The sequence below is a fragment of the Mycteria americana genome, chromosome 3 (assembly GCF_035582795.1).
Source record: "Mycteria americana isolate JAX WOST 10 ecotype Jacksonville Zoo and Gardens chromosome 3, USCA_MyAme_1.0, whole genome shotgun sequence".
Lineage (NCBI taxonomy): Eukaryota > Metazoa > Chordata > Aves > Ciconiiformes > Ciconiidae > Mycteria > Mycteria americana.
This window is the reverse complement of record NC_134367.1, coordinates 36,339,736-36,366,166: the sequence shown is the minus strand read 5'-3', so window position 1 is coordinate 36,366,166 and position 26,431 is coordinate 36,339,736. Positions and strand designations below refer to the sequence as shown.

At 35.0% G+C, this 26,431-nt stretch overlaps 1 protein-coding gene across 4 annotated transcripts in view; it reads right to left on the bottom strand.

Moving 5' to 3' along the window:
• Positions 1 to 26,431, bottom strand: part of SENP6 (SUMO specific peptidase 6) — an 85,556-nt gene that overhangs the window by 42,089 nt on the left and 17,036 nt on the right. Inside the window, exons 2-6 of one of the 4 annotated variants that reach the window (XM_075498223.1) lie at positions 21,572 to 21,665; positions 14,940 to 15,003; positions 14,162 to 14,304; positions 7,610 to 7,711; positions 2,716 to 2,736 (exon numbers count right to left, since the gene is read on the bottom strand). In XM_075498223.1, coding sequence (XP_075354338.1) covers positions 2,716 to 2,736; positions 7,610 to 7,711; positions 14,162 to 14,304; positions 14,940 to 15,003; positions 21,572 to 21,665 — 424 coding nt within the window. The remainder of the gene's footprint in view (positions 1 to 2,715; positions 2,737 to 7,609; positions 7,712 to 14,161; positions 14,305 to 14,939; positions 15,004 to 21,571; positions 21,666 to 26,431) is intronic. The other 3 variants (XM_075498224.1, XM_075498228.1, XM_075498225.1) reach the window with 3 other exon arrangements.

The following is a 26,431-nucleotide window of genomic DNA, read 5'->3' as shown; positions in this document are numbered from 1 at the left end:
ATGAAGGCCCTCCCCTCAGCATGATGTTTGTTGCCATTTGAACAGCTGCAGATCCATTGATACCTTCTCCAGTAAAGTACTTGGTACACTGAGTGCTTTAATTGCGCGTGAGTGCAGAAACAGAATGGAAACTGTAGTTGTTTTTTTTAAATGGAATATGATACCTGTCTTCAAAAGGACTATTTGAAAAAGAAAAAAATTCTTATAAGAGATTAAAAAACATAAAGCACTTCAAAACAAATGCCTTCTTGCTGTTAAATTCTAACTTAAACTAACAGTCTCCCATTTCAAAAGGAATAAATGAGAGATCAAACAGCTAAACAGATCAAGATGCAAGACTATCTACATACTGTAGATACTAATAGAAAAAACAAGAAATACAATACTGATTGTTGTTCCTGCCATCCTAGCAAATATTAAAAATACACACTTTTTTATTTTGCCTGTTATGTTTCCTAAAGATATTTCTTATGAGATTTAGATTTTACTTGAAGAATCTCTATGCTTGGAGATTAAATCATTTTAGGCATCTCATTTATCTCATCCATTATAAGCAGTTACGATTTTAATACCTTTAAATACAAGAGAGGTAGACCAATATTTGGCAAAAGAAACCTCAAGAAGTAGTAAAGCATCAAACAGCAAAACACTAATTACAAGACCAAGAAAGATCAGGCTCTTCCTGCAACAGACATGACAAAAACACTGAAGTAGTCTGGACTGTGGAGAGTCCTGAACTTTTGACACATCTTAACAGCTAAATGGTATAGCATTCTTGACTAAACATGTTTTTGCCCAGACAGAATGGTGTCACTGATCTAGTATTTTCAGCACACATTCAAGATTACTGCCATATTCCTTTGCTGATGGAATTGGACCTTACTATCTTCACCTTGACCCGGTAGACAGACCTCTGTGACACCTTTCAGCCAAAGTGAAATTTTTGTATTAAAATTTCTTCTCTAGGAAAAAAAAAAGGGGGGGGGGGCGTGTGAACAGGACACGGGATAGGGACAATTTCTGTCTATGCCAAAAAGGAATAAACATCTGGATCTGGGAACTTAGGATACAGTGCTGTCTTAGATCAGAACTTTCAAAACTACCCATGATCTGGTATGAGCCACATCAAAAATACCATCTATGTGCAAGGCTGCACCAACTCCTAACAGCCCTTCTTCACTCTGCCTCTGTATACTGACTGCTACTTGGAGGAATACCACCGCAGGCAGGCTGTTGGTTTCTATATCATTACACAAAAACAGAGTAAAGCATGATAAGATAGGAAGCACCAAGCTGCTGAGGTGAGATTTACCTTCAGTGTGTCTTATAGGAAAAGCAGAGTACGAAAGTCAAAGGCTGAAGGAGAGAAGCAGCAGCACAGGGAGTTGGGTTTTTAGTACGCAGGTCAGTAGCCCCATTTGGCCCAGAAAGTCAAGAGTTGCAGCTGCACTTATCATGATGGTAATGATTAAAACTAAGTTTAGCAGCTCCTGTCTAAATCATCTTCCCCTGCTAGGACAGCAACAAAAAGCAGGGAAGGAAAAAAAGAACATATCCAGTAGTACTGGATTATGAAGCAGCAGGTGTCCCCAAGGGAAAACTAAGATCACCAGCATGCAACTCAATCGTAGTCTTCCTATGACATACAGTACCAAATTAAAAACATTAATAGCTGAATAGTTAACTACTGACATAAATGCAGCACAAAGAAAAACAGGAAAAAATACATTAACTCAAAGCCCAGGCAGCGAGAAGATCATAAAATCCCCTCTTAGAGGGCCAAAACTTACTGGTGAGCATCTCTTTGATATTTAAGAAATAACAAAAGGCAGTAAAACAGAAAGGCTTGATTTTACTACTGAATTTGAAATAAATCTAGAAAATCCTGAATTCACAAGGAACAGATCTACAGTTGATTTCTGTGTTATTTATATCATTATTGTTTAAACATTATAGACACTGTTTAAACAATTCAACCTGATATCAAGTGTATACTGCCAAAAAACACCCACATAGACAGGATATTTACAAAAACTCAATAAATTCATTACTATCAACAGAACATTTACACTCACTTATAAATTTAAGCTATACAGAAAGAAAAACAAATGTATGGTATTTCATATGGCTAACAAAATATTAACAGCAGTAAAACAGATGCAAAACGAGTGAGAAATGAGCTTTACAGCGTGCCTGGTTTTGCTATACATTTTCTGTTAATTGCTTTAACATATACACTTCATGAACAGAATGTACACAGTAATGCAATAAAAACCTTTAATGCTATTCAAACCAAGTTGAGATGACAGAGTGAAAGCTGTTAAACACCCTACTAAGATATGTTTCAGAACCGTTCTATTACACAAAGTTTGCTGCTCTACGAAAAGAATTAGCAGTGAATTCTTACATTCCAGAGAAAGTTAAAATTTATCTATTTTCACATTGGATATATAAATAGATAGATAAAATTTCAGTGGAAAGGTACCCAAAGTTCACATTAACACGGCATTATTTAGAAATGGATGTAAAGATCCTTTATTGGTAAAAGGGAGTAAGTGAACCACAAAAACAGAACAAAAACAACCAACCCCCCTCACACATGAGCAGATATGACTGACTGGACTGAATATTCTTTAACTAGCATTGATAAAGCACTCATTCAGTTAATTTTCTTAATGCTCATTGCCATGCTCATTTCATCAACAGCAAGCTTACCTTTCCTTTCGGTCCAGATTGCTTAAAATATGAAAAAAGAAAAAAAAACGTAAGATGCAAAGCCCCACATGTCTTGCATATCACTAAATTCAAAAGTTATTAAATATAAACTATAACTGTTTCATTGCTTCTTGCACTCACTGGACTAGTTTTCAAATGAGCTTTATTATTTTTCACAGCATCTTTGTAATAGTCATTATAAACACACAAACAAATGTTACTTCACAGACAGCAACACTCAGTGATCTAAATACTGTATTGTCTTGCCTCTTTTTCAATGTGTAAAATTTGATTAATTCTGAACTCAACCTGGCCATCTCACTTAATTCCCTGCAATGTAGAACCTGACATGACAGAATCCTAATACATGAATTAAGATCAAGCCTCATTTCCGATCCTTGATCACCATGCAAAAGAAGACAAAACAAATTTACATAACAACTTGTTTCCAACTATTAAAAAAATATTTAAGTGTTTAAATTGAGAAAAAAAATTCAGAAAGCACTACTTAAATATTTAGGAGAGTACATGCAATCAGCTACTGGATAGAGAAGGATAAAACAGAAGCAACCAGCCTCCTTCTGAGGTTTTGGCTAAAAAGAATCTCCAAAAATATTTAAGAATTAGGGCCATTAGTTTCAGAAGTGTCTCCTTTAACATCAGTGTAGCTGGTGCTCACAACTCAGGTCCTTTGTATACCAAGACTGATCTAAAAATAGATCTAACTAAGCATAGCACAAAGACAACTTGAAAACAGTATCTTTATCTCTCCTGCCTTTTCAAAACTTGCAATATGGAATGCTGTAAGCTTTTAATCTATGTGGCTGTTTCCTCCCAAATATCAAAAGCCTAACAAACTTCTGTCATAAATGCATTTCACTAACACTATTCTAAAAGAGAACAAATTCAAACTGTTTCCTGTTTTACTTCAGTCAAATTAAAGAGAGTAATGATATTACAGAGTAATATTAACTCATTCTCCTTTCCTTTTCACAAACAGAACGCTCACAAGAATAGAGCAAACTCTTAACTCTCTGTTACCCAGAGGAACGGCAGGATTGAAAGTAAACCAGGTAAGAAGGTAATCCTGATAAACCTACAGAGTGCAGTATGGAAACACATTCAATCTCCACAGTGCTCTGGGAAGAGAGTAAAAGGAAGTCAAAATTGAATGTGACCACTGCAACTTGGACTGGGGTGGGGGTAATCAGCCAATGCTGCATGAAAGTGGGGAAAAATTGTTTCCAACTGGAGCTAGCCTTTACAAACAATAAACACTGGTTTTGTGCGGGTCACATCTGAGTTTATAAATCCAGCCAGATCCAAACCATGTCCGTATGGAACTATATCCAGTATCTTTGTATCCTTGGCACAATTAATGCATAACTTGGATTAACTGTTTACAGGTGCTGTAAAGAGTCACACTATTAAGAATTGTAAATTTTACTGCTAAGGAAACTTAAAGGCAGGAAAAAAATTTCCAGAATGCCCGATACGGTACACTGTCATTACATTAGATACCTCACTTGCTTGTTTTAAAATCCCATATTAGTATAATGCATTTAAAAAAATTCTCACTTTTACATGTCAGAAAGATTAAGAAATGAGAATCCTGGATCTGTCCAGGAATTATAGCAAGCAGTGTCCCTACGAATTGCTTCATGCAGCTCATGCATAAGATTTGTTAGACATGCTGTACATACATGCTATTCCAATGCCAAGTCTTAGAGAACAGTCAATAGCATAAGATAGAACTATGTGTCCATCACATGAAGCAAAATAGTTTGAACCAACCACAACACTAGGCTAAGCTGTATCTGAAAACCTGTTGTATCAGAAATGAATAAATTCTGATTTCATACCCAGATTCTACTGGAAAAAACACAAATAATATTTATCAAAATAATATTTTGAAATGCCCAATTTGGTTGTACTGGAAACTTATATTTTAAATATGAGTGCAACAGATACTCAGCCCAAATTTAAATTAACATGCACGTGCAAAAAAGTTGGAGAAAGAGATGAGAAATACAGTACACATCACAAGCTCCAAATTCAACTTCATAGAGATTACAACTGAGTTTCATAATTAGCTTGCCCCATGTGACACCATCCCCACCCAAAGAACCCAGTATAAATAACAGAATCTATAACATCAGTGCCAGAGACTCAATCTGCTCAGAACTAATTTAATCATGCTTTTATTTTTGGTTATCCTTTCAATAATCCACTATAGATTTAAGAACAATATATTAGGTTAGTTAAAACTATTTTCCCCATATTGTTACTGATCGCCATACCATAAGACAATTCTACAAATGCAAACAATGTAAAAGAACACAACTTTGTGTTGCCTGTAAATTAGTATAGGAAAACAACCCCAACACCTTAGAACTCAATTTCCATGCTACCAGCTTTTCTTTGTCTTGATATATACCTAGAATTTTATTCTTGGTTTGCCACCCACATTTTCTTCATATACTCCTTTCTGAGGAGACACCATCAGAATTCACTTTTAAACTCAACTATTGCCTAATGTCAGTAAAAACTAGTAAAAAAAGATATAAAAAAAATTCCCACACAACTAAAAATATATGACCAAAAAAATTTACCCACTTCATATGCACTGGAATTTTGTATTATGAACAGTTTTAAATAGTCTTATTTTAGTTTTTTTTTTTTCCTAACAACTATTGCCTTCTTATTCATAAACCTACATTTTCCATAACAAGTAGCCTTGAGGTCGCCCTTCTTTTTTAATTAAAAAGTATGACAGGAGGTCATGTTCCATTAATTTTCAATCCTCTAACTCGGAAACAGATTTTGAAGCTTTTAAAAAGTAGTCAATTGAGTCAACTGGCAAAAGATACTGGAAGTAAATATCCTTTGTACAGTTCCTCTGTAAAGCTCACCCTCCATCAAATAGATCGTGCTGGTTCTGACATCCTCTAAGTAGCAAAGCATTGCTTGGAATTGTTATGACTATTTCCTGCCTTTGAAACTCCAAAAATATTCTCAGCGTAAGAGTTAATTGTCTGTTGTTAATGTAAATGAACTACAATAACAACCCTAAAAGAAAACATATTTAGAAACATTCAAGATGACTACTATCCAATTACTTCATGCAATATTCAGCTTGCCTATATTATGCATTAGTTTTCTTTCTGCGTGTCACACATACAAAGTCACTATATTTTTTTTTTCCCCATATTACATTGTAGGCTTATAAAGAAGGAAGTCCCATAGGTGAGAAAGGCAAGCAGGCAAGTCTAACATCCCCTGAAGATTAAGAATCTCTGGAGTGGACTCTCTTGCATGAAGAAGCCTACCGCACTTAACTAGGCAGGATGAATCCATGTTGACTGGCTGTGTCAAAGAACCATCTCACAACAAAGCTTAATCAAGTCCGCTAATATTATTAAGGTCAACATTCAGAGATCCAAGAAAGAGCAGTCTCGCATGATTTTGCTTACTTCAAATCATTTTAATTAGCACTGCAGATCAAGATTTTATCCCTTAGTATTACCAAAAAAAAAAAAAAATAAAATAGTGGGAGGTAAGGGTATGAATGCTTAAATATGCCCCATGCTTTCCTCAATGGAACACTGAACAAAAATATTCTAAAAAGAAGAAAAGAGCATAGCTGGTTCAGCCTAAACCACACTGATAACATAAACCTTGTCTTTCAGTTTAATTCGTGGTAAAAGCTCTGTCAATCCTTAGTCATCCCTGCCTTGCAATGATGGGAAGAAATGTAAAGAAAAGGGAGATCCCTACTACTGCACCTGCTACTACTAAGAGGAAGGAAATGTCTGTGCTATTTTCCATTTACAGGTGACAGTACAATTTGGAATGGAAGGAGGCAACAATGGTGTAGGTCCTCAGGGACAGGACTGCAAAATCCATTTTTCAGTCTGTTCCTTCAATGCCAGATTACCCTAATACATGTTTGAATCACATTCATTCACATTAGCATGGGCTTTGTTTTTCTGAAGACAGCAAATCAAAGTGAGGGAAGTGGGATGAAAAAAAGGATGACGCCTACATATGATCTCACCACCCCAAAAAGTCTACACTAAAAAACAGAGGAAAAAAGGGGGCAGAAGAAGGAGGCTACAAAATGCTGACAGGATGAAGCACTCATGTGGGCTTGTGGAAATCCATGAAATTCATAGATAAGAAGAGCTCTGAATGGACAAACTTTGAAAGAAAATTCCTGAAGGCAATGGTTAGCTCATATGTTTGTGACACACACTGGGTTTGAAAAACCTGTAAAAAAAAAAATTAAAACACAACCCTGCAATTGATAGAAGTCTGATGCAGCTTTAAGTTTTCAAACCAATGAAGTTTAATTCAGCATAGCTGAGTAAGATTCCCCACTTTCCAGTCATCCATTCTAAAAACTATTTACATAAATGCAAAACCTTGCTTCTGTTAGATGTTCCAGTTTATGTTTTATGCTGTATTTACAGACCACATATGATCAACAGATCTATAACTTAGTCTTTAGATGGATCTTATACAAGCTGGAGTTGCTGGGAATTAGTATTTGATGATCATGTTGATAGTTATGTGAATTTCTACTGCATACTATGTTTGTCCATTTCAAAGTATTTTCTAAACATATTTACATTAGCAGGTGCTCTCGTACTGAGTATGTACCATAGCATGCTTCAAAATTAGTAAATTCCAAGATTATATAGTAACAATTCCTAAATGGTAAGTTTTATGAAACTTTAGTAACTGAGATCAAAGCTCATGATCAAGAATGCACCGTGTAATTACTTATGTTTCCTTAAAACACTTCATAGAATAAGGAAAACCATTACAGACAAAACCAGAAAGGACTTTTTACAATGGGAGCATCTAGAGAAACAAATGTACTTAGTCTTACCTTTGGGCTGCTGTTTTTACTACTGCTGTCTGTGCGTGTGCATGGTGAAAACGTCTACCATGTACCACAGTTACAGGACAAGACATATTCTGAGCATTTTCACTGCAAACACACAGAAAAATGGTTTAAGAAAAGACTCTGGTGTATTTGTACATTGTCTTAGCTAAAAAAAGTGTGGTGTCCTGCTTTTACAATAACAGCCATACAAAACCAAAAATCAACTACGTATTTCTGAATCAATAATACAAATTGTTAGGATCCTTTGACAGGCATAAAAACATTCAGTCCTAGAATAAAACAGACAAATAAGAATATACAGAATTTTTTTTTCCCCCGGAAGAAAAGGTAAAGATTTTTTTAAATTTTATCACCACCCAAAACACTGTGAACCAGCTCTCCTTTACTCAGCCCTGTCACTGCAAAAAGACACTGCCTTTTTTAATGAATTATAACCATTTATAATTAATTTTATACTTCCATCTCTACATTTTATTAAGGCATAGTATTAACTTCTTTAATATGACTCAAAGGGCATAACATGTGAACAGACTGAATTGCACATTCAGGGATTTTCTTCATCTTATTACTCATAAGGGAAAATAAACACAGCAAATTTATGGATGTAAGATGGCTGGCAACTGAAACAAGACAACACATCTCAAAAAGAAAAGAGAAGGATTCTCAGGTGCTCCAATATCTCAGCAGGACTCTGCACAGAGACAGTATATTCACCAACGCCTTTCAGCATTTCTTTGGTTTCTTCATTTGTTGCCTTTTGACACTTTAATCTCATTACTATGTAAAACAAGTAATTCTGGAGAGAAGATTACTTACCATTATCCTCTCTAGTAAAAGCTGACATAAAGATATGGTAGATCAATAATACAGTACTCCTTCAAAGATCATTAGACCCTAACAATTACCCTGCACACTTCTGTGACAGGACACACAATGCTACATTTGAAATGGTCAAAACACATGCAACTTTTAACAGACAGCAAGTTGATAATGCAAACTGTTTCAAATTATGGAAATACAATGCTTAAATTTTGCTTGTAAAATTGCTTGGAAATTTTAATTGCACTAAAAATTATGTGAAAAATTATTCTGATTCATTAATAGTATTTCTCAGAAATATTATTCAGCAGGAGTTTTGCTCCTACCGTTTGTCCTGTTATGAACAATGAAAAAAACTGAAGTACCAAAATTCCCCAAAAAGCTGACAACCAATTCCTAATCCTTCCTTTACATTCCCCCAAAAGATGAAAGTGAGCAAACTGCTAGCTTGTTTTTTAAATTTCTTTTCAGTTTAGCATTACAAACCCTTTTGGGAGCCTTATATTGAGTATCATAAGTCAATATTAGAAGCTTTCAGAGCATTTCTGACCAATCATAAGGTGACTGTTATGATCTGACTGATCATAACACAACCATGAACATAACAGAACAAGACTTACCAAAACCAACCAAATGGTAAAACTCTCTTTTCTAGAATATGAAGTTTACAAACATCATAAATGTTCTGAGTTAACAGTTCAACTTCCTCAAAACTAACCTCATAGCATCTCATTCAAACACCAACCTCTTGAAAGTAAACACACTCATCCCACATGCTTCCAAGTCAAGACTATGCAACTCCAGCTGGTCAGTCACCATCCAGACTAATTTACAGTCAACCTTCTGTTTAATGTTGTCACCTGAGAACTAAAAAGCTGACAGCTACTTGCCCTAAATACTTTAGGGTGTCTCAAATCCTCTCTGGCTTCCAGTCTAATGTCTTTGAAAGAGACACTAGAAAAGAAAACACAAGCAGAGGGCAGGAATGCCTTCTCAAATGCTTAAGACTTAAGGACTTTAAACAAGCAAGCAAGTCTATAAACACACCTATCATTTTATTTGTTGAATCTGAGCTTTACCTCATCATGCCTATCATGATTGGGAAACTCTAAGTCTTGTGCCCCCGCAGCACAAAAAACTGTTAAGTAGCGCTTCTGCTTTCTGCCTCACACTCAAGTAGTGAGAAACTCCAGTAGGTGCTGGAATAGAATATCGCAGCCTGCTGGGTGATCAGATTTGAGTCAAAGCAGACTATTCTAGATGGCACACTTAAGTGGTTCATATGGCGTCAGATATGCTTCCAAGTAGGACAGCTGTAAAATACAATCTGCTCTATAATCCTGTTCTTTGAATAGAACGTACCCAGTGCAGACAGAATCACCAGAAAATTTAAGCATAAAGTCCTAGCAAGTTGCAAAATGGGCACATCCGAACTGAAATCTGGGTTTACAAGTTTCAGCACAGTTTCAAGCAAATTAACATATAACACTAAAACGAGGGTGATGTAATGGTCAGAAAGTTCCTTGAAAGAATAAATGTTCTAGAAGTCTCAAAGAACTTACAATATATTAACGATATATGTCTCCTTGATCTGATGTCAGAAACCACAGGATCATTTAAAGTCTAGGCTCTGATGAAAACAAGGTTACACTATCACATTCTATCAGCTGATCCTAGGACCTTCTTAACACCAAAAGGCAAAGCACAGACGAATCTTGTACTGGGCAAAGGGATGGATCTAGAAGTAATGGAAGCATGACATTTCAGGAGCGCAGGACACAACTACAGACTACATTAATTCTGCTGTTCATCAAATAACTTTTTTTTATGAAATATTAAAAAAACATCTAAAAGGGACTTAATAATATGAGAAATTTGATACAAGTTATTGAAAACTAGCAAAGACAAAAGCAATTTAAAGTAAGACCTCATGATTAAAAAAAACCCAAACAACAAAACTATTAGGGTTAAGTTAGAGTTTGATACTGGATTTGCTTAACCAGATAACAGATGATAACTTTTTGGTTGGTTTAAATTTTGGTACATTCAAGTGGATATGTACATGGAAAAATTCTTCTCAATGTGCTTGTATATCCCTTCTTCCTATCACTCATTTCCAGAATTTTAGAGAATGTTGCACTACAATAATACTAATCTAAGTCAAGCCCCACTGATCTGAAGAGTTTCTAATCCCTATTCTGCAGGCAAAGTAGAAAAAAAGAGACTTCAACTTTGTGATAAAAATCACCATGAACAACTCAAGAATCTCAAGTATCTGATCTTCTTGTACTTAATCTAGCAGCTTAACTGCATGATCAACCTTCAGAATTTTCTCTAGTTGAAGAGTCCAAATATTGAAAGGATAACTATTAAGGACCTTCCACGCTGCACATCAAAGTGAACACAACACCAATCTTCACTACAGACAGTGACTGGATCACAAACCTTTACTGATTTGGGGATTTTGTTGTGATACCTGTGTTACGAAAGATATAACACTATCACATTAAGTTATTAAATCAAGATAATCACTTATAGCATAAGCACATTCCCAAGCAGACTTAGTGACCAAAATCTAAAAAGGAGTTAATTAATGTTGGTAGTATGAGTTTTAATCAAACATCAAGTGTTTATAGCACTCTTAGTGGCCTTCACATCCATTATTCCCAACTGAATTCCTTCATTAATGACAGTTTATTAAGAAGGTGAATACTTATATTTTCCATTTCAATTCAGCATGCAGCTCAGTACTAGACAGAAGGTGGATGCCTGCTTTCAATGTAGATGATGTGACCTTTAAGCAAGGTAACATACGTGCAACAGATTTTACTTTTTTTAGTTGAATTTTATAAATCATACTAGGTCTTAGGTTTATAATGTAGTATTTGTCAATAAAAGCAGTCCCAATCCAAGTAAATCCAAGTAACAGAATGTCCGAACTAAATGCTTAGACTGCCTAAAAAAAACCCCACAGCAATTATTTACCTTACAAACAAAATAAAACCCACATACCTTTCTAGAACTTAAGAAAAACACACACATACACAGTCAAGTATAACTGCTTTAATAGAAAGGGGAGAAAAATTACATAGTAAGGTTGGATTTCACTACAAATCCCACAACCAGAGAGAAGAAAATTCTAGTTTCCAGAGGATTAGAGGAATCTTATTTTCAATGGTTAGGTGTACTCAAAACAAACAACAAATTTAATGTACATGCATGGGCTTCTTCACTACTAAAACAGAGCAAAGAAGTCCTGACAGATTTGTAACAGGCATTTTTATCTTTATGTCTACGTTCAAGAACAAAATCCTAAAGAATGGAAGTAACCAGGGTGATTCCATAAGAACTGGCCAATTTGAAGAGGAGCAAGCCAGAAATCTGGATATAATCTTATAAATCTGTTGTGTGTACTAAAAATTAAAGACTGAAACACAAAACATCATTTGCATAGCACAAATCAAGGATAATGAAGTCCTGTGCTAATCTGTGTAAAAGTAAAAAGAATTTTTAAAAGGCATGGAAGGAAGTACCCATGTTCAGAGTTAGCAAGAGCTGCCAAGGAAGTGCTTGAATGTGTTGAAAAATAACAGATCCCTGTGCAATGGCACAACTTTTAACCTGTAACAAAAAAACCTTGCCATTATTAAATCTTTTTTATTTAAAAAAAGCTTTTAAGTTCCACATAACATCCTATCAGTCTATCTCGAAAACAAAGAGTCTGTATTCCTATTGAATCCTCTGTATTCCTGTCTGTATTCCTATTGAAGGAAGCAAGGGAAAATGTAGGTGCACTCTCACCAAAAAGCTCAGTGAAATCTTTTTTGTAAATGTGTGATCATGTCTGATCTGTGGATCTGATCTGATCAGGTCTGAAACATCTGTGGAGAGAACGCAATGCTTGCTTTTACGTTTCATTGCACGTTGGGAAGGCAGTGCTTTTGGTTTAGGTTTATATGAACAAACCCTATACAATAAAACTCTATGGGCAGAGGTGAATTTTTAAACAGTGATGGGATGGGAGAGATTAATACTTTTATATAAGTCTACATGCCCTTTTTTGTCTTCATTAATACAACATTTAGCTAGAAATCATGATGCTTGAGACAAGTTCATTATTGAAAACTTAATAAAATGTAAATAAAGTATTAAAGACAGACACTTAAGCTTATTCAAAATAACCTAATACACAATACTTAATATCCTGCAGTTACTACTCCAAACATACATTACACATATCCAAACAATCCTCTATGCAATGGCATGTTGGTTATAATAACAATAACTTGAACTATTACAAGTGCAGAATTTTACTCATCGGTGAAAGTTTCACTGTCCTTTGTCAAAACTAAGCCACTAAAAAAAGAATGCAGGAGAATAATATCCTTCATTCACCTAATAAGCTAAACTATTGTTTATGTGGTCCTTACAGCAGTAGTCCCTAACAAGAAAATGTTCATAACTGGCCTTCTTTTATCAGAAAATTCAGGATCTGTGGGGGTTAGTTTTGTTTTGGGTTTGTTGTTTTGGGGTTTTTTTTGTTTGGTGGGTTTTTTTGTTTTGGGTTTTTTTGCGGGGGGGTGGGTGGGTTTGGTTTTTTTTTTTTTTATTTAAGAATATGTATGAATTTAAGACCATAAGCTACAGAAAAACTAAATTAGAGTGGCATGTATCACATTTGGTTAAGATAGTGGGTGAAAGGTCATCTAGGTTTTGAAACTCAACAAGATAGATTAATGTGTGGGAATAGGTTACAATTACAACATAAGGACTCTCCTTGCCTTTATTTTGACTGAAGTATGTACAACACTTATATTCATTCTTCTCTATCAAACTGATGGACCACCAGTCCAGACTGGAAACTCTGGATTTGTTCCTTGTACATCAGGCTCAAAGATCAGAACAGCAGGAGAGGACACACATCACAAAGGACTTCACGGATTTATTTTCTCAAGTGATTCTGTGGTAAGACGATCCCACTAACCAACAATGCTCTACAGATCAGCATGCAAGAATGAAGACAAGGACATCCCTCATACAGCTACGTATAGGTTAGATATTTGATGACTGGCCCAACCATAGCTAGCTGTCTTATGAACTTTTCCTTCCTGCAAAGGTAACCAAATTGAGTGCACTTTAGCAATACAAAACACTCCCAGAGAAAGTTACATGAACGTATCACTTTTTATTATATACTAAATAAAGAGATCAGTCTGTTACAAGCTACGGACAGTAGTAACAAGCAAGTACAGCACTGAATGCTTAACCACTGTTCCTGTCAGCTCTAACTGCAAGTGACAATCTCAACCTATCACATCAGAGTATGGATATTTGCTGAATCCTTTAAAGGAATAGTCCGTGACTCCTAAATCAAACGATATCTTACAGTAAGGAAAACAGAAAATGCATCCTGAGAAGAAATTCTTGATGGGGATGTTAGAAATATTCTTCTACCTGCTAGCACTGTGTAGAGGAAACAATAGCACATGCACACAACATTGGTAAGGCACTGACAAGCATGCCAGTGAATGCTCTAACTGTATTTTAATAACCTTCTGGTATTTTACTAATGTGCTATTTAACATTTTGGAATAGGAAAGACCTTAACAATCTAGTTTTCTGTCTTTGCTGAAATGTACTACAAGTTCTGTTCATTTAGCATTGATTTATATCAATGATCAAGTAGGTAAGTAAACATAAAACTAAATGTAGTACCTCAGTTTCTTGCTATTTCCCATCATGTTGAGGCCAATTGAGTTCCCTTTAAAAAGTCTCAAGCTTCCAGCTTTGCCTCGTCTTGCATATGTTTTTATGGAATCACCACTGGTGCCAACAGCTCCAGGCCGATAACGAAGTGACTGTAACAACAGAATTCACACATATTAAAATAATATTAAAAGTTAAAAGGAAAAAATGAATTACAAAATATTTATATAAATATTACTTTGGCTTCATTTTCAGACTGCTTTTGTACAAATGTCATCTAAAATATACCCCATCTACACCCTTATTCACTAGGATTCCTTACTAAACAAAATATGAATATTTTCAAAGTATTATGAAGCATCTTGCAGTTGTAAGCTATTTCAGTATACATAAAAAAAACACAAAAAGCATGGGGTTTGCCTATGTATCTTCTCCTTTTATATATATACACACACCTATATGCATACAAAATTGAGAATCTGACAGTAAGCAATCATGGGATATAATGATTAATATTTTTAATTTAAAAATATAATCCATTAATGATAATTGTCTAAACTTAAAACTAGTTATTCAAGCTCATATTTTCAGAATCCTATACAAACCAATAAAATCTATAGGAGTAAGAGGAACAAAAACATTAAGGGCAGGCAGATAAGACAGCTTGAGCGTATGTTGCTAATCAACACAAACTTTTATTTTGTAATACCACACAGATGACTATGCAACATTGTTTAAGAACCTAGCAAGCTTTAAAGATACATTTTCACCACAAGAGAGTACTTGCCTTTCTTTCTTCATTGGGACTGAAAGGCCCATCACTGTCATCTATGCTGAGCAGATTTGCCTCGCTAGATTGGTGTGGGAGAGAAAAGCAGATACATTGTAATGCAACAGAGCACCAGCAAAACATTTTAAACACACAAAGGGCTTTTTTTTTCCCTTCCGTCTTTAAATTTAAATGCATCACATACACATTATATATATATATGCCTAAAACAACAGGAACATAAAGTGGGCAACATAGTGATCCAGATGTATTATCTGAACCTGAACTTAAAGTGTACATCAAATTATTTCACAAAAAGCAAAATTTAAAGGATGTTACTAATTCAAAATAGAGAATACTATTGAACCTTCAATATTGTTATGGCAATGTTACTGACATCATGAAAGATTCTATACAACCCTATGCATAAATTGAGTCAAATACTAAATTAACCTATAAAACATAGTCTTAGTTTGTTCATGCACATCAGTGTTCAAGTATGTGGTTCAAAACTGCAAACTTCACAGTGCTTTAGCAGAAGAACTTACATATAACTAAATTTTATCCCATAGCAATTACTGCTAAAATATGTCTTCCTAAAAATAGTGTATTCAGTTTGGCTCAACTGCTCACTAAAACGTGCTTTTTTAGTATTTCTGTATCTATAATCTTCAACTATTATAATGGGGAAGAAGACATAAAAAAAGAAACCCACCCCATGATACTGTGAAAACATACTCTTTTCAGTAATAGGCAATTATCCTCAAATAATCTTAAGTATTTAAATTAAAACTCCAATCATACATTTTATACTGATAGCATCTATATTAGCAGCTAGATTCCATGAGAAGTAACCTGCAGATAATCCCTTCTCATCAATCCTGATAAGGTTACTCCTCTATTGGCTGCAACAAAATAATACAACTTTTAGCCAATTTGTAATTGCATGGGTTTGGGGTTTTTAATTAAGATCATTCAGGGAGAAATTACTTAAGAATACAAGCAGTTATGCCAGGAGTTCTGAGGGAACAGCTACACAAAAGAAACGATGGAGGTGAAGGTGGAAACACTTCTTAGCTACAGGTATCACATGTTGACTGCAATATACATAGTGACTTTAGCTCTTTATATATAAAGGTAATCACTCAGTACCCGCCCCGCCCCGCCCCCCCCCCCCCCCCCAATTTCCTAAAAACTTCTTCCATGCACAAGATTTCCCTTCATGTTACAATTTATTCCTCCACCTTATGCAATATAGATATCCCTACATCAAATAAAAGAAAAAAGTTCTTGACTCATAGGGTGAGAATTGCAGAGCCTGAAACTTCAGGAGATAAAGACTGTGCACACAGTTGGTTTTGATATGGAAAGAATGATGTAAATGTCAACACTTAGCCAGTGGCACTCTTGTATTTTCCTTTCGTTTACAGACCACAACAATTCTAGGTGTGTAACAGTAAAACGAACAGTGTAGTGGATCATCACTAATTTCCAATATAAAGTGTCACAAAGACAAAAGAGTATAGTTGTACTTCTGCACAGACTATCCACAGATATTAAAATTTTATAATACTGTAACTTTTTTTTTAAACTCTCTTTCAGGGTAGATTATTCTTTCAAGGGAGTTTCACTGAGCTTTCTCAACCCTTCATCAGAAGACAATGAGTTTAACAATTTCAGAAATTTTCCAGATCCTAAAGAATAAATAAAACACTGCAGCACAGACATGAATAGCAACCTATGGTACCTGCAGCTCTGGCATTCACCTACTGTGTTGACTGAGACAGATCATTTTGCCTCTAGATACATTTTCCTTCTTCAGCTCCAGCTTGTACAAAAATCATGACGATTTTCAAAATGCCCTTGTACAATGGCTATACTTTTAGGGCTTCAAGATGCCACAATACCGCAACCATTTTAACAAAGGGTGTTTGTGTGGGTGAGAGAGAAGAAAAGGTAACAGACTGCAAATGAACAAAACACTGAAAAAATCCTTAAATCAAACTGAACAAGAATAACTCTTATGATGCAACTAAGATGACGTGACTAGAAAAATATTTGGGAATTGCATGTTTTTAAAGAACCAATATTTTTAGATTTTAAGGAATGCAAAGTATATGCATCAGTACCAGAAAGGCTGTTTTTTCAGAGAGCAGAATACATAGCAACTGAGTAATGTCTATTTGCTCATGTATCACATGCTCACAGTTGCCTGCTTAAAAGATGCAATTTATACAGACAGGGGGGAAAAACCAAACAAAACCACACTATACCACACTCCCACATATCAGACAGTAACATTTTAACACTACTGAAATGAAAGCTCAGTAGTCTTGCTGGGAGGAGGCTATGCCTCCACACTTTGCCCCTTTTAACCAGGGAACCAGAGAGAGAGATTTTCACATTAGAACAATAATTTCTAACTTCTCAATACTTTAATTAAAGTTTTATAACAAATGAAAGTTAAGTCTTTACTAAAATTAACAACAACAAAAAAAGAACTAAGTAATTTAGGTAAACAGAGTTCTTTCCAAAGGGGACTTTGTAATTACACATTCAAATTTAGGCACTGAACAAGAAAAAAAAAAAAAATACTCTGTTTACTTAAATCTAATCACTTACCATTTGTTTAATGTTTTAAAACATGAAGAACTGTGCAATAGCTAGTTAGATACTTCAGTTTAATAGACCATATTTTTACTACTATCTACAAGCAGCCCAAACTTTAAACCTCTGTTATCATTGAGGTTACACTCCAATAAGCTGCAAGCATATTTCTATCGGCTACCAACTGATCCAGTCACGTTTCAAATGTAATTGAAATTTCTTTCTGAAAACTCTTACATATAAAAACAGGAGGCTGATGTATTTCCCCTCACAGTGCACTGTGTACATTCTTTATTTTAAATTACATGGTAGTAGGCAGCACATTAAAAAAAGCCCTGATATCAGAGGCACAAAAGAAGCAGTGAGTTATTCAACTCATGCACAATGCCATCCCATTAAAAAGAACCTTAACTAAAACTGCTAAAAATTAAGAACTGAGGCTCTGAACAAAAAGTTTTTTATCGATTTAAAGGCTATAGTGCCTTACTAACAGGGCCACAAAAGAAGCATAAAACACCTATATAAATATGGGTGTTTTTTTGAGAAATGAATAAAAAGGAAAAAAGTATTGAAAAAAGCTAAACAGAACTAAAAAAAAAAAAAAAAGTATCATTGCTTTTCCAGTCAGGAATCCAAGGGAATAAGCAGTTTATCCCCCTAAATAAAAGGAAAAAAAATGTAAAACTTTTTGAAAGAAAATGTTAGGTAAGAAAGGATACCATAGTGCAAATAAATTAGACAGACCGATTCATTTGTATTCAGTTTTTTGATAAGGCTATTATTGAACAAATCTCAGTGGAAGGCCCAAGTCTGGACTATTAAACAACCAGTATGACAGCCAAGAGAAAGCTGGGCCCATCAGTTTACAAAACCACTGTGGGGCATATTGAGACATATTCCAAAAACATTTACCCAGACATGAAAATGGAAATAAATATAAATTATCCAAGACACTTCAAGAACAATCATCTGTAAAACCAGAAAGCATCTTATAACATGTTAATTTCAGAAATTAATTGAATTAATAAATTACTTTGGGCATGTTTGCATAAGTCTTCCATCCTTTCATGTCTTCTGCTACGTAAGATACACATCATTTCTATCATTTATTCTGTGATGGTCCACACAGGTTTCAGTGTGTTCAACTGACCAACTGGTCTTTTTTTCTATTGTTCTACATAAACATTCCTCTCCTGTGTGATCTCCAAGTACAAAGCAAGAAAATTCTCAAGTCACTTACTATGATCTTGATTGCCATCTTAAGCAGATAAAATCTTGTAAATCATCAAAAATGTTACTTTCACTCTTTCAAGTGGACTGAAGATTATCTGCAGGCATTTACTTTGGGATAGGATACCTGTCAATTACCATTTTGAATTTCCATAACTCTAGTTCCGTGCTGAGTATCAACTCTAGCAGCATTTAAAAATGTATATATTGTGTTGGGTGATCATTAATTTTTCCAAATCTTCTTCAGTTTACAAAAGTTCCTTACTCTTTTTGCGTTCATTACTTGACACCTTACCATTATGACACAGCCCATCTAATTCCCCAAATAAGTTAAACAACACACTTCTTTTAAAATAATCTACCTATTCTAAAAATTTCTTTGGTAGGAGGTCATTAGCCACGTATTTTGTGTTCATCTCACTGAGGACAGATAATCCAAGCAGACATCCAGTACTGACCAACAACATTAGCACAGATCTCATGGGGTAATACAAGAATCCAATCCTTTAAGTGCTGGAATGTTATTCTTGGGCCCGTTCAAAACAAACTTACTGTGTGTCTGCCACTAAGAGGGCAAAAAGCTGTGATAAGGGCAGACAATAAAATGCTAGTGCCTCAACAACAAGCATGAGATGCATCCAGATGCTTGCCTCAGATTTACAGCTTTCTCCACACAGAAATGCAAGAAGTTACAAGCACTACTAGTAAACATCAGCATACCATAGCAAATAAGAATGACATTTTAAAAAAATCGTCAGAATACATACTTAGTGCATAGTATACTCAAAATATTGGGGGGACACAAAGCTTTATGCTGGAACAACTCTATGAACTAAAGCTGCTAATCTTTGAAATGTTCTGCTAAGGATAAAGGGAATTTAGAAAGGACAACTTACTGTCAAATCATTTGTTTTCTAAAGATTCCCTTCTGTCAATATTTTGTTAAACAAAGTAAAATGTAGCAGAAAAGCAAAATATACGAATTACTTTAAAATGCTCAAAGCTTACAATGCCATTAAGACCAAAAAAAAAAACCCCAAACCAAAACAACCCCAACAACAACAGGTGTTACCAAAAGTAAATATGAGGCCAAGTTAAAAACATATAGCTGTTTGGAGGGAGTGAGAAGTTGCCTGAAATGGTATCAGAGGATGGGTAAGCAAAAAAGGCAGGATCTCCAGTTTAAATCAATTTTCAACTACTATTTTATCTAATACTTCCAGGTAAGATTCTGCATAATTCACAGGTACAAAAATGAATTACTGATGTGAGTAGGTAATAAAATTTCAATAGTGGCTATGGGAAAACTGTTTATCGTACAGAATATTTGAAAGGAATGAAAAAATCACTCAGAAATACCTTCTTAAAATCAGATACAATTATATAAAACAGATGTTCCATAAGTTTTTCAAACTTTTTTTTTTAGCATCACTACACTACACATATCTCATTCTGTGTTCTTAAGTCAACATCAGCTGGAGACGGATGGAAAACAGCAGTAAATTACTGGAAGAAAAAAAAAGCTGCTATGCTTACAAATGTGAATTACTTGTATTTCTGAAGACAAGTAAAATGCAAATACTAACTGTATTGTATGTACTGCCACTACACTTAAAACATATTACTGTGCACCAGAAATGGATGTAAAATTGCTAAGGAAAAAAGCAAGCTTAATCTTATAAAACTCAAATGCCCTTAGTTTGAGAACCTTTTAAAAAGTGGTTTTAACTTCTGATACAGTTCTGTTTTGAGAAAAGCTCTTAATGCTTACCTCACACTTCAATGAACTCCAGAACTCATTTTTTAATGACTAAAACATCACATTTCTTAATGTTTTTGTAAGATTACAGCATAGCCTACTGCTGCAGCCTAAGTGGTTATGTGTCTACTTTCCTATCTCCCTTCCAACACACAATATTTCACAGAATGGTACCTATTAAAAATGTGACTCCATGGTGGTCTCTTTAGACTATTAGAGATGTCAAGATACAAATTCATATAAGAATTATTTTTGTACTTAACCACAGGATTCAATTTTGCCTTACTAGAGAACCATAGCATCCTTTTTAAACTTGCAGGTCCTACTCTCTAAATATATAACAACAACAAATAAACCTAACATACATTCTTCATGCATTAAACTTGTTCTTTTAACAATTCATTAGGGTTTTCTTGAAATAAATGCATTAATATCGAGAAAACATATTAGTAACAATAAAATGTCACAAGGACGAAGTATGTACTCAAACTACACACATAGGGTTTAAGTTTTAGTCAAAACCCAAACATACTACGTAAAGAAATAAACGATCAGGGAACAAAAACAGCCTTAACTCTACGCAGTGAGATAAGCACAAGGGAGAAAAACCTTCAGTCTTTTAAGTTCAGTTTAACTTGATGTAGGCCTACAGCTACTGAAACACCTTCATCATAACTGTGAAGCAGTGAGTAGGATCACCACTAAAAGGAAAAATTGAAGCTGCTTGGATACCCTACCTTTCCATTTCCTTACTTTGCATGTTAATGTATTTCTTGTCTGTGTTCCTTAGACTTACACAGTGGCTCCAAAGACAATTGCAACACTTTTGAAATGTACTGTGCCCTGTGCTGTAAGCACCATGTTCACAATTAGGTTTACATTATAATGCATTTTTATAAGGCAATACTATTTAAAATAATCACTTATTTGAAATAATTTTTCTTATCACTGATTTTTTTATATAATATATTGTTTCTTATTAATAAATTACAAAAAAAGTTTATTTAGAAATAGACACTTATACTTTCAATAGCCTAGATAAAAGCATCCTTACTCTTTCTCTGCATCTCCTTCACTTTCTTCTGCATGATCAAAGCTCCAATTATTTTTAAAACCTCCATCTCTCTTGGACTGTGATCTATCCAAAGCTGAAATGAGAACAAGTTAAGATAAGTCTTGATTTCAAGCTGAGTTATTAATCAACACAAACTAGAGGAGTAAACCAGATGTATATATTTTCCCCAAGTATTTATTTTGTTGATGTCAATGTTTAAGTATCATTTGACAAAATAAGTTCATCAATGCAGTGGTGACTCATTTTCCTAAATAAATACAAATGAGTATCTGTCAACATCTTGATTACTAATGCAACAAGTCAGCAAGCTATTAAAAATGATGATGTGAGGTAGTTTTACAAGGATTTCAACTGTTTTACTGGCACCTGTAAATTTAAGGGTTCTTTTTCTGATATGAACTATATGCCACACACAGAAAGGGTCCTGAAAGTTATTATTTAAATGTCTAATACCCAAGCACATATTTAGTTTTTCCATATAAAAGCAACAGTTCTGAACTGCCCCAAGTACAATTTCAACATAATAGGCTTTTTTTTTTTTAACTTCAACATCTCACACTGACCTGAATTAACATCTGATGCTAATTGAAATTTCAGTGTTAGCATCAACTAAGTAAAAACATGAACTTTCTAAGAAGAGTCACAATACATCGAATATCAGATTTATCTACTGCAATATTCAACAGTATGGAAATTTTCACACAATATGATAGCATGGGGGTATTCTTAAGTGAAAGAGGTCCAGAGCATGGAGACAGCACTCATTAAGGCAAAGCACTGTTCACCCTGGGCCCTAATTATTGTGACTAAGAGCCATCTCACACAAATTCTGTATGACAAACTATGCAGCAACTTTGATTTTGGTATAATTTAAATGTGTCTTTTCTTACTATGTTTCTCTTTAGATAGTTGGAAATGCATTTAGAAATAACGAATGCAACTCTATGTTTTGACAGAAAAGAAAAAAAAAATCACAACCAACAACAGATGTCTAGGGTGAAGCATAAACAGTGCATAAATAAATATTTATTGCATATTCAACCTCTGCTTCCAGCTACTTGCAACTACCAAGGACTTCCTGAGCCATGGGTGATATTTTTGTGTTTAACAGCCTTTGCTAGCCTTTTTCTTCTCCCCGCTTGCTTTTTTAATCAACCCTACTTTACAGAATCAACAGCATCTTGTAGCAGATAATACCTCAGCTTAATTATACATTATACAAGTATCTCCTTTTGTTTGTCCCGATTCAATCTGGGATCTTTTGCTCCTACTTAGTACTCCACTCCTTCAGTTCTTGCACTTTGGAAGATAGTAATAAGTAATCCTTCCCTATTCACTCGTGATTGCACAGATCTCTGTTGTGTTCTTTCACGGTCATCCTTTTCCCAGGCAGAAAAAGAAAAAAAAACCCAACCTGTGTCTTTTTAATTTTTCTTCACATAAAAGCTGTTTCATGCCTTTAAATCACTCTCAATGCTTCTCTGTGAACCTATTCTAGTCTACTGTACCCTTTTTGAGATGAGAAGAGGATACCAACACTATGAGGAATATTCAAGATGCATACGTGCCATGAATTTCTACAGAAGCAGCATGATGTTTCTGTTTTGTTCTTTATTCCTTTCATAATAAGTCTTAATACTGGATTTGCTGGTTTCACTGCTATGGAGAATTGCATTGATCTTCATGTACTAGGTAATTCCATCTTTCATTCACGGTTGGTAAGAACCAGTTCAGAGCCAATCACTGTCTATAAAAATTCTCCTTCCTACTTCTCATTCACTTAGCTTACTTGGCATTTACCTACACCGAAATTCATATATGATTTTAACCCACATAACCCAAAACCTGAGCATCTACAATTTTCTTTAAATAGCTAGTCATTATACTAACCCAAGTAAAGTTTGCAACATTTACAAAATTCATCACTTCACTATCAAACCCTTTTCCTTGTATCTGTGCACGAATGTTAACACACAGAACCTTGTGTAATTCAATGGGTTACTCCTTCTATTAACAAAATGAACCATTTTTGCTCTCTCTCTCTCCATCTGTTGCCAGTTGTTCCTTATAAAACTTTCCATTTTATCCAGAGGCAACTCTGGATAAAACTCTCCAAAAGCCTTTGGTAAAGGGCTTTACAGAAGGAACGATGAAATTAATTCTGGTCTTCATTATCATTTCTACAAATATGGGTTGTATGGTCACAAAGCTCACCAATGTAAAGTTCCTCAAATACCTCCACTGCCTTTTTGAAAAGCTGGTGTCACACTAACTACCTTCTTTACCTGTAGCAGAAAGACAATGCTAACCAACAAGTAACACACTACAGTCATTAGCTCCTTTGTCCCCCAGTTCCTCACGCAACACTTGCACGAATGGCCTTTGATCCTTGCAAGGATCTATACTTTGGATCGATATATACTTTGAATTGATACTATACTTTGGATAGTATATTTTTTGCTTAATATACTATTTCTTCCACTAATGTTTTTGGATCGATACTATGAATAGTATATTTTTTGCTTAATATACTATTTCTTCCACTAATGTTTTGTTTTGAGTCATAAACTCTATCACATTCCTTCTTAAGAAATATTCTGGCATAACGACCTCTAAGTGTTGCTAAAGTGGGTGCAAGCAATTCCATTTTTCAGCTACGAACTTGTATTCTCCAAGGCCATCTTTTACAATTCAGTTGTCTACTGACCCTACAGATACTCCAGAAACTTTTCTGCTGAGTTTGAAGAAATACTTAACATTAGTTTTTATGTCTGTTGGGAGTTACTCATCAAAAATTTTTTATGTGCCTCATTAGAATTACAGGTTTAAACCACCAGCTTTTTTATTTTTCTCTATTTTCATCATTCGGACAAAAGTTCAGATGCAAGAAGGATGATATTTTATTTCACACATCTCCTCTTACCCTGCTGTTTAGCCCTGCCAACATTTTGGGGGGCCTTCTGAAGTCTATTTAAATAAGCAGCACGCATGTGTTGTAAGCCTCCAATATGGTGTCTTTAAATAACTCCCAAGATGTCTGTAAATATTTTACACTCTGGCTGCATCTTTTAGTTTCTTTTCAAAGAGTTTCTTAAGATTTTCTGTAGTCTTTTTTTTTAATTAAGCATTTCTGTATCGGATGGTTTTCCTTCAGATTTAGAAATTCAGCATCCTTGCAGGACATTATGTACTTCATGAACACCTTACAAGATTCTCCCAACAACACTCACTATATGCTGCAGGACAAGTACATCCAAGAGTCCCAATTTCACATGAAAGGGAATTGCTGAAGCACACTGCTACTGCTTTTTGTGCACAATGTTTTCCTCTAGAAGGAAACTGGAAGGTAGTGTTTCACCAAGACTTCCCTCAGTATCTGTGTCTGCTATCCCAGCAGCTTTTAGAGTTTCTCTTAACAGGTTACAATAGTCATCATCCTGGTCAAGTAATTGGTAACGTAATTCCAATGTCATATTTTTTATATAGTCCTTGAATCTATCTGGATTTCATACAACTTCTGGAGCTATTTAAGTCTTATCTGATTTGAACATTTTGTGGACCATATAGTACTTCTTCAATCAACACAATTGATTCTCCACCAGTCCCCCTTTGGTCTCAATTTGTCATAATGTCCCTCTAACTATTTGAAATTAGATAGAAGGAAAATAAGTTAATTCTGTCAGTTTCCAGTTCTCCCATTTTACCTAAAATATTTTTCTAGGTTTCTTTACACAAATGAAGCAAACACTTTTCTTTATATGTGGTTCTTTTGGGTTCTTTTTCTGTTTAAATCAGACTATTTGTACATGATTTTCTACATCAGTTCCTACCTTAGTTTTACCAACTTCAGTAGAGGACATGATTTTTTTTTTTTTTTTAATAGTTTTATCCACTGAGTATAAATTACATCAAACCATGTGCTGCTCCACATGTACCGGCCCCCTCCCACTCTAGGTGCCACGAGACTGGTTCTATTTTTGTTTTGAGAAAATCCATCCCCACTGCACAGAACTCCCTCTCTAAAGAAAGAATTTGCAGATGTTAACTCATCTTCCCTGCACATTTTTTCTGAGATTGCAACTGTCCATTTTTGTGGCCCTGCACCTGCTACAGAAGATGCTAAGATTTCTATCACATGCATCAATGCTTCCAGCTTTTCTGTCGCATTCTCTACAAGTCTTCAGATGTCTTATGAAGTTTACCATCTCTGCTCCCAAGAGACAACATGCCACGGATTCTGTCTACTGTCATAAACTCAGCAACCTACTTGTGCAATAATCCAGTCCACCACTACAGACCAGCTCAGTTGTCCATGGAAGAATGGTCTTAGTACCCCAGCTCTGCTCCCTCATCTCTGGATCAATTCCCACTCTCTCTAGCATTCTTGGTCCTACCAAAAATGCAAATCTAGAAGTATACCACCATGTTAGCCAGATTGTTCACCTGAGTTACTCGACTTGAATGGTCACTTGGGATCTGATTCTATACAGGATTGTTGTTTTTTAAAAACAGGGATAACAAGTCATCTGTCACACAGGCTAAGTTTCTAACTAGTTTGTAGTAAGACTTAAGTTTGGAACTTCTATGCTGCAATTTTTACTATGTATACTAACTACCAAGACCATTTTAATCAGCAAGACACATTTATACTCAGAAGGTGAAAATATTCAAATAAGCAGACCTGGCCCTAAGATATTGAGCCAAGAGAAGTCAATTGCTATGCCTCTGCCCAAGAAAGGCAGCATGCTGGAGCATATTTCACTAGCAATGACAAATCATTTTTCCTCCCACTATAAGCTTCCTTTGGTGTTGTTATACCAAGGGAGATGAGCAATTCTG